Source organism: Penicillium cosmopolitanum (assembly GCF_028827165.1).
Source record: "Penicillium cosmopolitanum strain IBT 29677 chromosome Unknown utg000013l:1.0-859999.0:1.0-860633.0, whole genome shotgun sequence".
Lineage (NCBI taxonomy): Eukaryota > Fungi > Ascomycota > Eurotiomycetes > Eurotiales > Aspergillaceae > Penicillium > Penicillium cosmopolitanum.
Genome location: NW_026622683.1, coordinates 69941 through 85827, shown reverse-complemented (window position 1 = coordinate 85827; position 15887 = coordinate 69941). Strand labels below are relative to the sequence as shown.

The 15887-nt window shown below is 45.6% G+C and overlaps 4 protein-coding genes across 4 annotated transcripts; 3 read left to right on the top strand and 1 right to left on the bottom strand.

The window, feature by feature from the left end:
• Nucleotides 1–5009: 5009 nt before the first annotated feature.
• On the top strand, nucleotides 5010–6413 carry N7509_014010 (uncharacterized protein; the record flags this gene model as incomplete). Its single annotated transcript, XM_056638647.1, has 4 exons — nucleotides 5010–5259; nucleotides 5327–5732; nucleotides 5820–6200; nucleotides 6254–6413. The coding sequence occupies 4 exons, from the start codon at nucleotides 5010–5012 to the stop codon at nucleotides 6411–6413; spliced, it is 1197 nt and encodes a 398-aa protein (XP_056480636.1).
• Nucleotides 6414–7469: 1056 nt separating this feature from the next.
• Nucleotides 7470–9743, top strand: N7509_014009 (Zn(II)2Cys6 transcription factor; the record flags this gene model as incomplete). The annotated part of the gene is made up of 5 exons (XM_056638646.1): nucleotides 7470–7669; nucleotides 7737–8488; nucleotides 8545–8938; nucleotides 8986–9283; nucleotides 9339–9743. Coding segments are annotated over 5 exons (2049 nt in total), but the record flags the coding sequence as incomplete, so codon positions are not given.
• A 237-nt stretch (nucleotides 9744–9980) lies between these two features.
• N7509_014008 (putative flavin-containing amine oxidase) lies at nucleotides 9981–11792 on the bottom strand (the record flags this gene model as incomplete). Its single annotated transcript, XM_056638645.1, has 2 exons — nucleotides 9981–11033; nucleotides 11097–11792. The coding sequence occupies 2 exons, from the start codon at nucleotides 11790–11792 to the stop codon at nucleotides 9981–9983; spliced, it is 1749 nt and encodes a 582-aa protein (XP_056480634.1).
• Nucleotides 11793–12588: 796 nt separating this feature from the next.
• On the top strand, nucleotides 12589–14422 carry N7509_014007 (amino acid permease; the record flags this gene model as incomplete). Its single annotated transcript, XM_056638644.1, has 5 exons — nucleotides 12589–12905; nucleotides 12951–13158; nucleotides 13209–13250; nucleotides 13304–13452; nucleotides 13507–14422. The coding sequence occupies 5 exons, from the start codon at nucleotides 12589–12591 to the stop codon at nucleotides 14420–14422; spliced, it is 1632 nt and encodes a 543-aa protein (XP_056480633.1).
• Between the last annotated feature and the right edge of the window lie 1465 nt (nucleotides 14423–15887).

The following is a 15887-nucleotide window of genomic DNA, read 5'->3' as shown; positions in this document are numbered from 1 at the left end:
CAGAGTTTAGGAAGTAGAATCGGTGTGCGTAGCGCAGGACGTTCTTAGGCAGTAAGGCTTTAGTCTCCGTGTACGCTGATTAGAGCTTCTGGAAACGTTTGTCTCCGGACCGTGGCGCTTCGGACTTGCTAAAGATATTTTTTATCTCGTCTTCTAGTTCGTTGCCTAGGCTGTCTAGCCCTTCCTCTATTATCTTGTCTAGATCCCTAGTTGTAGGGTGCTGGTCTGGTTGTTTACCGGTAGATACCGGTCCCTAAGTCCTTACGGTTCTCGCTGGCTGTGTATATCTCTAATGCTTAGCGGGGCGCCTTAGTTACCGATGCTTTTAGTTTCTTAGGGGATGTAACTACTGTCTGTACAGGGGCCTGTCGGGGTATCTTTTTCTGTAGCTTTGTCTTACTTAGTCCGGCTACCGGCTTCTGTAGCTTAGCCTTCTTCTAGGGCTTTGTCTGCGCAGACTTAGTGGTTATAGAGGATACGGTCTGTTTCTGTCCCTATTTCTCTGTTCCTTTTGCTTTGTTTTGTGCCTGAATAGTACTCTTAAGGTTTAATATATTAATATTATTATAGACCGGTCTGTACTAGATATGTTCCTAAGATCCTATAAGCGTCGGTTGAACGAGGTATCCTGTATGGGTATAGAAAGGGCCCTAAGATTTAACCTTTGGATAGTAGAATTTCTCCTTACAGGTAGTAAAACGTCTTAAGTTATATATCTTGTGTCTGTTGATATTGGTTAAACCTAATATATCCCTCTGTATAATTACGCAGAGATTATTATGGTCGTTAGTTATATAGATCCTAGTACTCTTACCGGCTTTACTAGGTAGGGGTTTATTATCCTAGATTTTCTGGATATTCTTAGTAAAAGATATAATATAGTAGCGGTCGGCTGCTATAATTTCTAGCTACAGATTAGGGCTAAATAGATGTTTTATCTTATGTTATAGCTTTAATGTCTAAAGGTACTATAGGAATCTGTTGTCTTCTCCTACTAGGGTAATACTATAGTAGACTAGAATCTATAGAATCCTATACGCCTAGATTACCGGTTCTAGGCCCTGGTTAGGATAGTCTGTCCTAAGGCTACTGTTATAGGTAAAGTCGTATAGCTACTAGATCCGGAGTTGTCTTACTAGGTATATCTTTACGATATAGTATACTATCTTATCGGTAAGGTATATAAAGGAGGAGAGAAGAATCAGACCCTACTCTCTAGTAGGCAGACAGATAAAGTATAGGGCCTGTACCTATACTGATATTTGCTCGACGGTCGGTAGGTTCTTTGTCTCTGGTTTATATTGTAAGACTAGGGCTCGTTTCTCTATCTATATCCGGTAATAGTTTACTGCTGCCCTGTATACTATATATACTTACTAGTCCTAGTACGATTACTTTCTAAGTATATTTAGTATAGTAGGACTGTCTTCTGGTTTACAGAAGTAGTTTTATCTGCCTAGTATTTATAGAGCTTTAATCTTCTTCTTAAGGACCTTATCTAGTATATCCTAGACGAATTTACCTTCTAGCTTCTCTGATTCCCCAGAAGCCTTAGATTCTACCTTATCCTTAGGGTCTGATTCTTCCTAGCCTAGGTCTATAAGCTCTTAGGGGAGGGTTTCTGCTATAGGATCTAGCTTACTCTAGGTACTGGTCTCTGTTATTTTTAGTAGTACTAGAGTCTAGTAGTAAGAGTTTAATTATAGAAACTTAGATCTGTAATAAGGTAAGGAGAAAATTAAGGGTTAGTATGGTTCTGAGGTAAAGTTAAGGATAGAAGTTTATAGACGTAGGTTAGGGTAAGAGTTAGGAAATAGAAGAGAAGATAAGGTAGGGGTTAGGAGATAGGAGGGGAGACAAGGAATTAAAGATAGGGTAAGTTATATTAGTAGTCCTTGATAGACATCGCCATAACCCATTTTGGGTTGAACATGCCGACCCAAAACCTAACCCACTGGGTTTTGGGTTATAGTAGCTAGAATCCAACCCAACCCAAAACCCAGTGGGTTATAAATAGGTAACCCATTTCGACCTATTTAGACCTATTTTAGCATAATTCTTTTATAATTTTTCATAATTTTTATGTACTGTATTCGAATACCAGTTCTATATCTTTTTTTCTAGAAGGATTTAGAACTTAATATTTTATATATAGCTTTTTCTAATATTAATTGTTCTATATTTAAAACTTAGGATCTAAATATTAAGTATTAAAAAAGTTATTAAGAAAGTAAGACTTTGTATAAAAATATATATATAATCTAGTAGGGAATACCACTATCTTTACTATAGAACTCTGTAATTTATTTTATTTTTTAATATACTATTTTTAACCTTTTTAACCTGTAATATATATATTTTTAATATAGAATAATAATATTATTAAATAAAAAGCTAAAAATACCTATATATAAGGCCCTAAAACAGCTCTGATACATACAGTATTTGAAGGCTTGGCATATTTGTCCTGTTTACACCAAAATGGGGACCCACTGGGTCCCCATGTGGGTTTTTGGTTAAGGGCCTCAACCTAAAACCCATCAATGGGTTATAGAATTAGACCCAAAACCCATTTTGGGCTGGGTTGGGTTGGGTTAGGTCATGGTTGACATGGGTTCTGGCGATGTCTATTTGTACTTATCTCAACAGGTTGAAGCAAATTGACGAATACGAATAAGCAAATCTATATTCGTGTGCAGCCCTACAATGACAATGGTAACCCCTTCCACTTCGTTCCTTCGTTTCAGGGCACTACTACTCTGTATACTCAAAAGACATAGGGTATGAATAGTTGGACGCCTCGCTTCGCAATTACGTTGCAGAGGTATCCGCCTGTCCGTGCGATCCGTAATTCCATATTCCCCATCAATAGTTTAAAACTACATTCTAGAAACTTAATAACGTTGCCCCAGGGGTCCCTCGCATAGGCAGCTTTATATCCGAAAACGGTTAGCATTTTCCCAATGAGCGTTCTGCCTGCCTTCTCGACCTTAGCAATTATATCATCAATACAGGGCACCGTAACTGCAATATGAAATACGCCCCCTCGCTTCTAGTCGCGCTCGAAGTTTGCCTCCTCGCTAATCTCAATTTCAGGTCTTCGAATTCTAAGAGCTCGAGGCCGACACCATTACCATAAGTAAGAAGAACAAGTTTTACAACCTACAGAGAGGCAGGATAGATATCAAAGATCGGCGCATCGGGTGTAGCGCTGCGGGAGATAGTACTTGGCGGTGAGAGGATGTGGAAGCCGAGGATGCTGGTGTAGAATTACATCGCAGTTTTAAGACAAGGGACAGAGAGAGCAATGTGGTTAATGGGATGATTGAAGGGTTTCAGCTGGTAGTAAGAGGTATTCGAGATGAAATTTGAGGTGAAGGAAGATGATACCTACAACGCTGGTCATCTTGGAGGTTGATTAGGCACCAGGGGAGGCCACAGCTTTATCAAATTGTTGCCTATTTCTTTCGAAGGGTGGAGAGATATAGATTGGGACTGGTCATTGCCTCGTTTATGTACTACTAGCTCATGGTCATTCGGAACCGGAATATACCGTACCCGAATACTGGATCCGAGATAAGGAAAGGATTTTATAGCGGCAGAGGTCCCTACTCAACCGAACTTTTATGTACGGAGAAGCTTTCAGTCTTCCGGAACAGACCGAGTCCGAGATAATTATCCAGTCTGCTTAGCCCAATTCAGCATTATCAGCGATGAAAAACGTTATGGTGTTCTAGTCATCCTCATAGTCCACCTTATTGTGATGAAATGAGTGCAGATAGGAACAAAACTATTCATTGTTTATTTAAGAATATATGAGGCTTTATATACAGCGACAAGATAAATATGATTTTCAAACAGCTTGGTTCTTCGTATAGAACACCTGAATCATTTCTGATAGTGCGGCTTTGTCCCTTGTACACCAGCAATCTCGCATCTGGATGAAGTATTCTTCGTTATTCGCTCTAAATTGACTGTTTTTGCAGCGTCTACCAGAACTCCAGGGCACTGCAAGTGCCCCTGGAAGCGGAAGGCTCCGGGGCCTTTCCCAGCCCTCGGCTGCCTTTCTAGGCGATATACTTAACAGTTGTCGGGCGGGTTTTCTAGAATAGCCATATTAGACTGTTTTTGGTCAAAAATGTGTAGGACGTAGTGAAAGATCTCGCCGCTTACGGATGTCGAGCCCAGACGGGACTTGAGATGGGCTCGCCGCATCCTAAGATATTGACTCGTGCGATTTCATTTCAGATGAAATGTGTAAACTGAAGTACTTGTCGTCTCTTTATCATAGGCTACAACAATATCATGTTGGACGTCAAATTTAGTGCCGAACAAGAACTCCACAGTTTAACCGCTTTCTCACGGCCAGGATTTCCATAAGGAGACAACGCACGTCATTAGGTGTGTAGACCATGTTCGACTAAGAGTTAGATCTCGAACTAAGTTTCCGATACCAGAAGCTCCTGTAAAATATCGCGCCAAATTCAGGTCTGCTCCTATTGCCGGATTCTTGGCGGCCGACCATTCCGGAGGGCAAACGATAAACGATAAGCGGTAAACGAGGAACGATAAACGAGGAGCGATAAACGAGGAATGGTGAAAGATCAACAGTGGTGGATGATAATAGTCTCCACAGCCAAGAGTATTTGCGCCATATGCAGGAAAAGCGGGACTCTATGTGAGCGGGTCGAGGCCCCGAAATTATGCCGAACGGCCATTTACTCCGATGTCCACGCCGATGCCGACGACCGCCCCGCTGATAGTTCTTAATGTCACTATAATCTGTTGGTAAGCGACCATGAGAGGGAAAAGTGGCCTTTCATTTATCATGGACTACCCGGTAAAAATTCAATCGCAATTTCTCCAAATAATTGGGACACCATAACTTTTCTGTTATTAGATGCTACAGAGGCCGCATCCTGGAGATAAAACCAACAGTGCACGGCGATACCCGATCTTTGCTTAACTTTTACTTTGCTGACGAGCAACCTGCGTATTTTTTTCCCGCAATGGTTGTGCCTCATCTTAGCAATTCCCCCGAGATCGGGTACATGCCAGACCGCGATAGATACCTAGCACGCCGACAACAAAGACAAGCGACTGAGAATCTTGACAAAAAACTTCTCGAGGGATTTCCATCGCAATTAACTGGCAGCCTTGTATGGAATCCCGAGAATCTAACCAATACCTACGACTGGAACTACCATCTCACCACCGCGGATCTCGAGGAGATCAATGCTGCCCTCCGGCACTTCCAGGGTATGATTGTTTTTGAAGTGAATTAAATTGTCAGCATGCTCATACTAACTCGCCAATCCTTGGATAGCATTGAATAGGCCAATGGGCGAGCTCTTGCCTGCGACATTTCCCTTGCCCAAGCTACACAGTGCGTTGCGCGAAATCTCCAACGAAGTTCATAATGGACACGGTTTCAAAGTCATTCGCGGCCTCCCAGTGGACAATTACACTCGTGAGGAGAACATCATCATTTATACCGGCTTGTCATCGCACGTTGCACCAATACGTGGCCGCCAAGACAATAAATGGCAAGGCAAGCCTGCTGATGTCCTTGTTGCCCACGTTAAGGATCTCAGTCACGGCTGCACTAGCAAGGAAATCCCCGGGCCCGTTGTCACCGCAGACAAACAAGTATTCCATACTGATGCAGGCGATGTTATTGCACTTTTCTGTCTCAGTGAAGGCGAATCTGGCGGCGAGAGTTTCCCTTGCAAGTACCTGCCACGTGTATAACGTCCTCGCTTCTACGCGTCCTGATCTGATCAGAACTCTTTCCGAACCTTGGCCGTTTGATGAGTAAGCTTCCCGACCCTCTCCCGCCTCGAACTCCATACCAAACTAAAGAAGAGGAAACTGAAAAATGTGTCCGATCCTAGCTTTGCCCCGACTGAGGATGTGTACAAGTTGCGTCCACTGCTGTATTATCAGCCTGCAACTAAGACCGACCTTGAGCGGCTTATCATTCAATATTCACGAAGGAACTTGACGGGCTATTTGGAATGCAAGCGGTCGGCGAACATTCCACCGCTTACTGAAGCACAGGCAGAAGCGTTAGATGCTGTTCATTTCACAGCTGAAGAAAACGCCATCTCGCTGGACTTTCATAAAGGCGACATCCAGTTCGCTAATAACTTGAGCATCTTACATGCCCGAGGGGCGTTTACTGACTCTGCTGAGAAGCGGTGAGTGTCAAAAGGAAATAAATCGTCGAGGAATGTGAACTGAATTTCTTTAGACGCCACCTTGTTCGGCTTTGGCTGCGTGATCCCGAATACGAGTGGACGAAAGCCAGAGATCTGCAGGAACGATTTGATCGGGTCTATGCAGGCGTTACAGTTGAGAATTCGGTATTTCCCCTGGAAGCCACTATCCGCAGCAGCAATGTTGCTACGTAGGTGCTTTATCGGGGATACTTCGGAAAAACGAAGGGTTTGATCTAGCCCACCCATATAGGTTGGCTGAATGTCTTACTTTCACCCGCACACTTAGCTTGAAACCAAAGTTCGCCACTGGCAACAACTTGTATGAGCCACAAGTAACTCTAGAATCTTTCTTGTACCTACTCTGGATAGCGAATACTGCATACTGTTTGAAATGGAAAATGGAAATATGCCCGTATATCTTTGGTAGCATGTCTAAAATTACACTGAAATTCATATATTACGCTGGGACTCTTGAAGACAAATTCCTTGCTATAGGTTCCCCATATTGGAACTAATGGTGAGGCCGCTTTGGTAATCATCCTAGAGGCACTGTTTGGTTGCTTCTCTATCGAGTGTACGATGAAAAAGGTAGAACATCCCGTTCTTTCAGATCTACGGAGCTCCTGCTAGCAAGCATGCGGACATCTTCCGTCCTATCTGGTGTCTGAACTTCTGACTTGGCAATTCATAATTGTCCAGACATGTTGTTTTTGAGCATGCATACTTACTGCGGACATTTCGATATAGCAGAATGGGGTTTACCTTACTTTGTTTCACGACTGATCGTTGTAGACTATCTGTCATGTCATTCAGCTAAAAATATACGAAAGATAAAATTTGCGTTTCTTACTCACCCTCAACATGACCATCAGTCAACGCACCCCTCGCGACGCAGACAGTTTGTAACTGCGAATAAATTATGGCTTCTTGTGGATACACCGAACTGTATGGACCCGAATAACTGATGTGCAAAGGGCGTCAATACATTCAAGGGTGACGCAAGCTGTGTCTTTCCTTCCCATGCATCATCCAATGATCACAAACCGAATTTATGGATCCTTCGTTGTCAGGGTCGGCTATAAGGCCGTAGGAAATGTCGGAGTCTGAGTGAAGGCCGGAGACCGCAGCAGCGCCGAAGAAAGTGGGAAAGTGGGTCGGCAAAACTACGCTCCGATTGGGGCTCTCCTTCCCTTCATCGGAAAATCCCACACCAAGGTCAGCTTCTTCCTTAATTGACTCTGCTTCGCGATGCCGACTCCGAATCTCAATCGGTTGTCTTCAAAGCCCGGGAAACTACCGGCATGTAACACATGTCGGGCTATGAAACTCAGATGCGACCACGGGAGACCCAGCTGTGCAAGGTGCCGAGACAAAGGTCTGGCTACCGAATGTGCATATCGGCTCAGACCATTCAAACGACCTTTGGCTCGGAAGTCAGGCGCACAGATGTAAGTAGCAAGGTTCAGGTGTACACGTTGCTTAGTATCGTGGGACATCATATTAATAGTCCACTAGGTCCCGGGAAGATGACACAGCTTCTGTTCCATCAAATGCCGGGATTTCTGGAAATTCAGAAGCGCCCTCAATTCAATATCCTAACCCCGGCTATCTGGGCTCATCTAGCCATACGACCCTGTTTGATCAGTTGCCACTCCAAAGCACTGCACAGGTCGGCGGCGTGAGCCAACAAACCGAGCTTAGTCCAGTCCCCCAGAACGAATGCGTGGTCGACGACAATTCTGTCGCTAAGGGCACAGAGCTCATTCTCAAGCTCCACTGCGAACTTGCGATCCAGTCATTCAGCTGTCTCTACCAGAACTGGATTTCAACTGGGGCAAACCTCGCCTTGGCCGGCCCACTCACAGAAGCTTGTGCAACCACGGTTGACTACGTGCTGTTACAGTGTGATGGAACACATGCCACCGCTCGGACCATATCTAAACAGCTCTTTTATCGCTCATGCCAACGGATTCCTTCAAATGAAGAAACTAGCTATGGCGAATACTGTTCCAGTTTTTCCGGAGAAAATGCTCGCTGGGAAACATTTGGCATATTCTTCACTGCCATCTGCCGAGCCTCCGTAGACCTCCCTTATGCAGAGCCATTATATGACTCGGAGCAACAACGGCGTCGGCTCCAACAGCTTGCGCTTACGTACTCGGATCAATGTTTAGAGCTTTGTCTACCGCTAGATTGTATGAATGATCTCCAGCTTTTTCTGCAGTACGAAAACTTCATTTCTCATTCACAGGTGGATGGTGATCAGAGTGAGAGATCTCTGTACTAACTCTCCTTGAGTTTAAATTGTTGACGAACTTTCTAGGCTACCTCTCTTGGCGGAAATTGGGAGATGTCGCAGCCTCAATTTATGCTCTCGGTTACCACCAACAACAAACGCATTCATTTCGCACTGCGCCACGATTCCTGCGTGATCTCCGTCAAATAGCTTTCTGTAGGACGTATTCTGCCGATAAAAATGTCTCAATATTTCTTGGCCGACCACCCCGGATTCTGCGGAAATTTTGTCACTTCTACCTTCCAGGTACAGCTATGCAGCCAGCCCAAAGGGCATCTCGCATGCCAGCGGTCTGGGATCCAACCGAGAGGCCGAACTTCGTGACAGACTCTACATGGGCAGCTATTTGTGGCATTTTGAAGGAGGATATACTAGATCTATTTGCGGAAGAAAGAAATGAGGAAAAATTGCAACAAGGGCAGTAAGTTCTACGTAACCATGGCTTCTTTGAACTTAATGCCAATTCAGTCTCAGCCTCATATATGCCGATGCCCTTGCTCAATGGGGAGCTGTCCCCGAGAGCTATCGCCTTGAATGCAGCCTCAAGGCGTGCGACCGGCGACCAGTAGAACGTGACTTCATGGTCAACATGAAGCTAAATTATCTTCACGTACATTTTCTACTACGGCGAGCGTTGCTCCGTTCGGTGGCCATGGACCCGGCCCCGGATTTATTCAGCATTTCCAGAGAAATGCTTGATCTTGTGATCGAGACGGTGATGCTCAAGGGCCAGATCATCAATTCCGGCACTTCGTTAGTCTGGAAGGTATGTCGGCCATGTTTTGCTCCTAATAGAATTGTGCGTTGATTTTCGAGTTCAGGTCGTGTATTACGGACTGTCAGCGGCCGGCTCCATAGCACTTACCCTTGCAAACCGACCTTCAGTCAGTGAAATAACCCAAGCCGACATGTCCAGTATATTCCAAAACCTCAGTATTCTTGTGGGAGAGGTTGAAAATGGAACTCTGGTGTATGTCAACTCGCCCAATTTTGCCTTGCTTTCTCGGGCAACCCAAACAATCAAAACCCTTCTCGGCCGGATGATATTGCCGTTTCAATCCTCGCGAGATGTGGCGACCACATCCGAAGGTCGATCTGGGGCGCTCGCAAGCTCTGAAAATTTCACAGCTCTAAACGATGGGGAGTGGGCCATATGGGATGATAGGGGGTTCCAGGATTTTGAGATGAATTTCTGGCACCATCTTGCCGACCATCCGTTTCTTAATAGGTAGAGTATTAATACATGTTGATAGAGTAGTCTCTATCGCACCTCCGATGTTTCTAGGCCTGCTGTCTGTAAATAAATAAAAACATCCTACTATATACGTTCCATTTGGTTGATATAACTGCAATTTCTATTTCCGTGATTTCGCCGGTCATTTAGCCACGAAAATAAGTGTGGGGGCTGCAGACCCTACAAAAAGGCAGCACTAAGCAGCAGCAAAGTATTCAAATGCCCATCTTCAGCATTTGAGTAACTGCTTGGAAACCTCGGTGGCAGCCTGCTGGCCACTACGGACAGCACCTTCCATGAAACCCTTCCATTCAATAGCGGTTTCTGTCCCGGAAAAGTGAACATTCCTGTAGGACTCGCGGAGTACATCTCCCACTGCAGAAAGGACACCGGGTGGCAAAGAAGGACAAGGACAGCCAAAGCCAGAGTACCGTTCCGCGGCCCAGTCATGCCAGACAGTCATTAGATACTCATTGAGCACGATTTCCTTATCGCTATACAACCTTCCTACTTGGTCGAGAAGAGTATTTGTCCGGGCTTTTTCATCCTGAAGCGACCAAGCACGGCCCGTATCACCGCACAAAAAGCAGGTCAAGACCCAACAGTCGTCCTCTGGGACGCTGCAGTCCCGAATAATCGTGGCTGGGCCATTGAAAGACTGGGATAACCCGCAAAATCCCTTTTCAATCCAAAAAGGGGTTTTAAAAACTAGCATAGCTTTCGTGAAATACCCGTAGGCATAAGAATCGACCAATAATTGCTTACAAGCTGGTAGTTGAGGCGTAAATGAAATCTCCCGAAGAGCAGGCGAAGGTACTGTGGAAATAACTTTAGACGCTCGGAGGGTTCGGTGAGGGGTTTGAACGATCACAAGGTTTTCATTTGATTGATCGATTGAGGTGACAGGTGAGGCGAGCAATACATTGTCTGACGGTAGGGACGCAGATAGAGCTTGAGCTACGGCCTGCGCTCCTTGCCGAATACGAAGGTTCTGACCTCCGCCCGTGCGATCCGACCGCATCTGTAGAAGACCGCCACCAGATTTGCAGTGGTGTAGGAAAAAAAGAGCCGATATGTCCTGGGGCTCTTGACCTAGCATGGCACGGGTCCAGATCGAGGCAGATGCAATGGTAGTCTCGCTTGCGTTGCGGCTGCGAAGGTAGGCAAGAAAAGTCATAGCATCGTGGACAGGGCTTTGGGGGTTTGCGGCATCAAGACGCTGGCAGTCTGCTTCGACGAGATCTCGAATCTCGCCAATGAGCTTCTGTGTGTCAGGATCGAACTAGGTATTAGTTAGTCGGATAAGGTCTGGGGCAGGCTGTGAGATTGAGGACAAGGTTCTTACAGGCAGTCTCCCATAGTCAAAGGAGTGATTGCTATTCGCCTTATCCTGTGCCACGCAACTACCCGTCGTATTCTGCACGATGAGATCGAGCCCAAAGCGACCGGCGAGCTTGGATATCTGGCTCTGATTGGTATCGTTCAACCAAGACGCACCAATATCCACGATGCCTTTTCTGTTCGATAGGGGAACGCTCCAAGTGCGACCTCCCACGCGGTCGCGGGCCTCAAGGATAAGGCATGAGAGTCCGGTATGTAGGAGTTTCTCGGCAGCCGTAAGGCCGGCAAGGCCAGCACCTAGGATGATGACATCCCATGTCTTGTCCTCGGCAGGAGGCGGCGATTGGGGGATGGGAACAAAGACGGCAGCCTCGGCATCAATAACAAAACGCCATGCCGCGTCTTCCAGCTGGGCCGCCGAAACTATATTTATGACGGGATTGCTGGCACGTAGAAAACGATGTAGATGGCGGCTATGTTGACTGAGCCGAGCATCGTGGTTACTAATGGACAAGGTCAAACGTCTGATTCCCGCGACGGAGCCACCCGCTGCTAACAGATTCCGGTGTAAATTGAAGAGCGAAAGCAGAACCTGAGATTCATAATCCACAGGTACTTCACCCGACACTGGCGAGCACGGTAGACCGCGAAGCTGTAGTAGATGGTTTCCTATCGTCGACCTAGTGTCGTAGCAAGCCATTCCAAGTAGAAATGTCGGGGGGAATGAAAAGCTTCCAAGGCGATTCTGACTCGTCGCTCCCTCTTTCATAAACTCTTCTTAAAAAGACAGGTGTCAGTTCGGCCCCAGCGTTGGAGAGCATTCTGGAAGATAAAATAAGAGTTCATGCCGAAATGGTTCGGCGATTTTCAAAAAGTATAATACAATGGTGTGAATGGAGGGTCGAATTGCTCATCTACGTGATGTCTGAATGGTAGTGACTATTTTAGCAATGTGGGTCCTACGATTTGGCCGAAGCAGACCGCCGGAGTAGTTGTTCGGAGTAGTTGTTCGGAGTAGTTGTTCGGAGTAGTTGTTCGGAGTAGTGGCTCGGAGTAAACATTTGGTTCGAAAATTTCAGTATATTCTATCAAGCCACCGCTCTTTGGCAAGAGTAAGACCAATTCCAATTCTCAATATCCGGAACACGTCATAACTCACTATCATTAATCCGTCATAAACTATACTTGATAAAAACGACTTGCCTGTGATTTGAGGAGTGGCCATGAGATGTCAGTGTTCTCGTCAGCAATAGATTGGGCTCTGGAAGTTTAGACTGTCCCGTATAGTGTGGCAAAGTGCTCATTCTGCAAATAAATTGCACCATATCACATCAAATTGCCTCTAGCCAAAGTATGCATCTGGTTATATGGGCTGGCCTGTCCCTACGCATTCAAGAGCTAGTTGTAAAATGACTTTCACTTTCGGAGCTGCCTGCTTGCACTCAACATTCTGTATTCAAAGTCCTGGGCTTTTGTTTTCTTTTATGCTATTCGTGATGCCGGAATACGATGCAGAGAAACAGCCGGCCACGGCTGAGTCATTTCCTGATCTTACAGACCCTCAAGTTGACGCTGTCGACTCGAGCCAACTCTCGCGCAGGCTATCACCTCGCCAGGTGCAGATGATTGCTATCGGCGGTACGATCGGTACGGGATTATACCTCGGCACCGGCAGGGCTTTGGCGACTGGAGGTCCTGCCTCCATGCTCCTTGCCTATGCCATTTGCGGTGCTATTGTCCTCGTTACTATGCTTAGCCTCGGGGAGATGGTGGCTTTCATTCCCGTGACTGGCTCGTTCTGTACCTTTGCAGGGTAAGTGACGCCGCCTCAGAACTATATCCCAGCCACGTCTAATAGGAGAAGTCGTTTTGTGGATGAAAGTTTAGGATTTGCTCTGACATGGAATTACTGGGCCAACGATGCAATATCGACTGCTTCAGACCTCGTCGCATTGCAGGTACTGCTACAATATTGGACAGATAATTTCCCAGGTTGGGCATTAAGCCTTATCTGCCTTGCATTTGTGCTTGGACTCAATCTATGCTCAGTGAGGATTTTTGGAGAGGTAACTAATACAAATATCCCACTTTGAATCATTGCTGATGATAGTTCTAGGCTGAATATTGGCTCTGTCTACTAAAGATTGTGACAATAATCGTAAGTCGGCGAGATCTACACGTCCCTACAATGCAGCTCTGACCCCATCTTAGGGTTTCATCCTCGTCGGCATCGTAGTGAATTGTGGCGTCAACACTCAGCATAGGTATCTGGGCGACAGATATTTCTACCTTGACGATGCCCCCTTCGTAGGCGGCATCGGTGGTTTTGCATCTGTCTTCGTCACAGCTTCTTTCGCATAGTGAGTAGTTACCTTCCCACGGCGCAAAATCAGCGATTGCTAATGTTCGCCCAGTGGAGGGACAGAGAACGTTGCTGTGACTGCGGGTGAAACTCGAAACCCAGCACAAACCTACCCTCGAGTGATTCGCAACGTCTTTTGGCGAGTTCTCCTTTTTTACATCGTCTCAATAACTATAATCGGGCTCGATGTACCATACAACTACACTGGTCTTGCGAGTGAAGGCACTTCAACTAGCCCCTTCACTATTGTTTTCGCCGAAGCCGGTAGTGCCGTCGCAGGCAGCTTCATCAATGCCGTGATAATGACAAGTGCTATTTCAGCTGCCAATCATGCACTCTTCGCTGGATCGCGCCTCCTCTACACCTTGGCAAAAGAGGGGTATGCCCCTCGCCGGTTTGGCCTCACCAACCGCTTCCAAATTCCCTGGGTAGCTGTGCTCACTACTACAACCATCAGCGCACTATGCTTTGGGGCCAGTAAAATCGGATCTGGACAGCTCTGGACGTGGTTGCAAAACCTAGTTGGGGTATCCAATCAGATTTCGTGGACGTGCATCTGTATTTCTTCACTTCGATTCCGTGCGGCTATACGACGCCAAAATCTCGAGCATCTGCTGCCTTTTAAGAATTTCCTGTACCCCGTGGGCCCGGCATTAGCAGCCGGGCTAAACATATTTCTCATCCTTGTGCAAGGCTGGTCTTGCTTTAGCCCAGAGTTCGACATTATTCGGTTCGTCTCATACTATATAGAAATCCCGATCATGGCAGCCATGTTTCTAGGGTGGAAGTTTTGGAAGGGGACTAAGCTTGTTCCTCTCAATGAGATGGATCTGGTCACAGATAGGTATCTGATTGAAGGTGAAGGAATAGCTGCCAACTCCCAAGATGTTAATAAGCCCCCAAAGAGCGCTTGGCCTACTATACTAGGGGTAGGCAGATTGAAGAGGGTTGGAACCTGGATTCTATGAGATACTTAAGTCTGGCTGTTGATCAAATGTCCTCGGCATAGTGTGAATTAAAAACTCAATTCGATTGACATTTATCCTTGGCTCCGACTAAATCGTGAGGTTTTCCCCCCTATCCCAGAGTACCGGGTGCAGTGGGCCTGACTGCAAAACGGTGAGAGTCTTTAAGGAAAGCAGTGAACAACAACTCAAGACGCAAATCGAATTTTTGTTATATCTCAGGAACCACGCCAGTTGGCAACTTCTAGTATATTGCATGTTTCAAGTAACTCCACGCGTAGGCCTGCTCACGATAAGATATCGCAGGATTTTGGCCTATCGTTATCGTATATCGTCATCGCAGAATCCTTGCGATATTTATCGTATATCGTATCTTTTTTTCTAACACCTTGCGATACGATATACGATACGATATTGCGATATCGCACGATAAAACGATATCGTCAAATAGCATACATTGGGCTACGCGTCGGCCACAGTCGCGTGTCAGCCACGTTCACCACCACAATAGCTGTTCAATATCACTATAACGCGCTGAATTGCTCAAAAGTACAGTTAAAATATAAAGAAGGCTTTGTTTCCTATCTAGGTCTAGTTCTAATGATCTCCGCGGCTATATATTAGCTACGGTCGTATAATAGCCACGAAGAATATAGTCTACTATATATATACTGGCTCGCATCACCAAATATATATATTGATCATGGAGGTGTGTGGTACTACAAATAGAGGTTTCTTATTGGCCAGGGCCTGTGAGGATGCTCAGATGCTCACAGAGATCAACGTACGGCGTAGCATACAAAGCAAAGGAAACAGTAGCTGTTCGACGAAAGTAATAGCTTGAGGAGAAGAAGGAGGAAGCTGAGATAGAACTAAGTACATGTAGGCGTGGATGCCTAAGTGGATGCCATCTACGTCAGGCATCCGCGAATGGTAACAACCCCAGTTCGTTACAGGGCCTATAACTAAGGTCCTGTGACTAGGCTTGGCATTATCGTACGATAAAATCGTATCGCAGCACTACATCGTTATCGTATCGTTTTCTAGAGGTCAAATGTCGGGAAAAGGCTCACCCTCCAAGCGAGGAATTCTCTACTTTGAAGATATACTTCTTATAGAGTAAGGCAAGGGCTACAGTATGATATAATTTGTTTTCTAATTTAGCGTTTATTGGCGTAGATATTAACGACCAAAGATAGTCAAGTTTATGTTAAGGCGGCTCTTTGATAGACCTACTTCTTGCTAAATATAGTATTTAATGACACCGCCTTGCCCAGTCTGGTATTTAACGCCAAACTTCCCTATTTCACAGATCTATGACAAAAACTTCTTAAATTTTATTAGGACCTTCTTCTATCTTCCGAAAATACTGTATTAGTTTTTGAGGGGTTCTAGAAGCTCTCGTATTTAGAAGTTAGAATATTAATTATTGTGCCTTTTTCTGCCGCTAGGGGTTTAGAGATTTCCT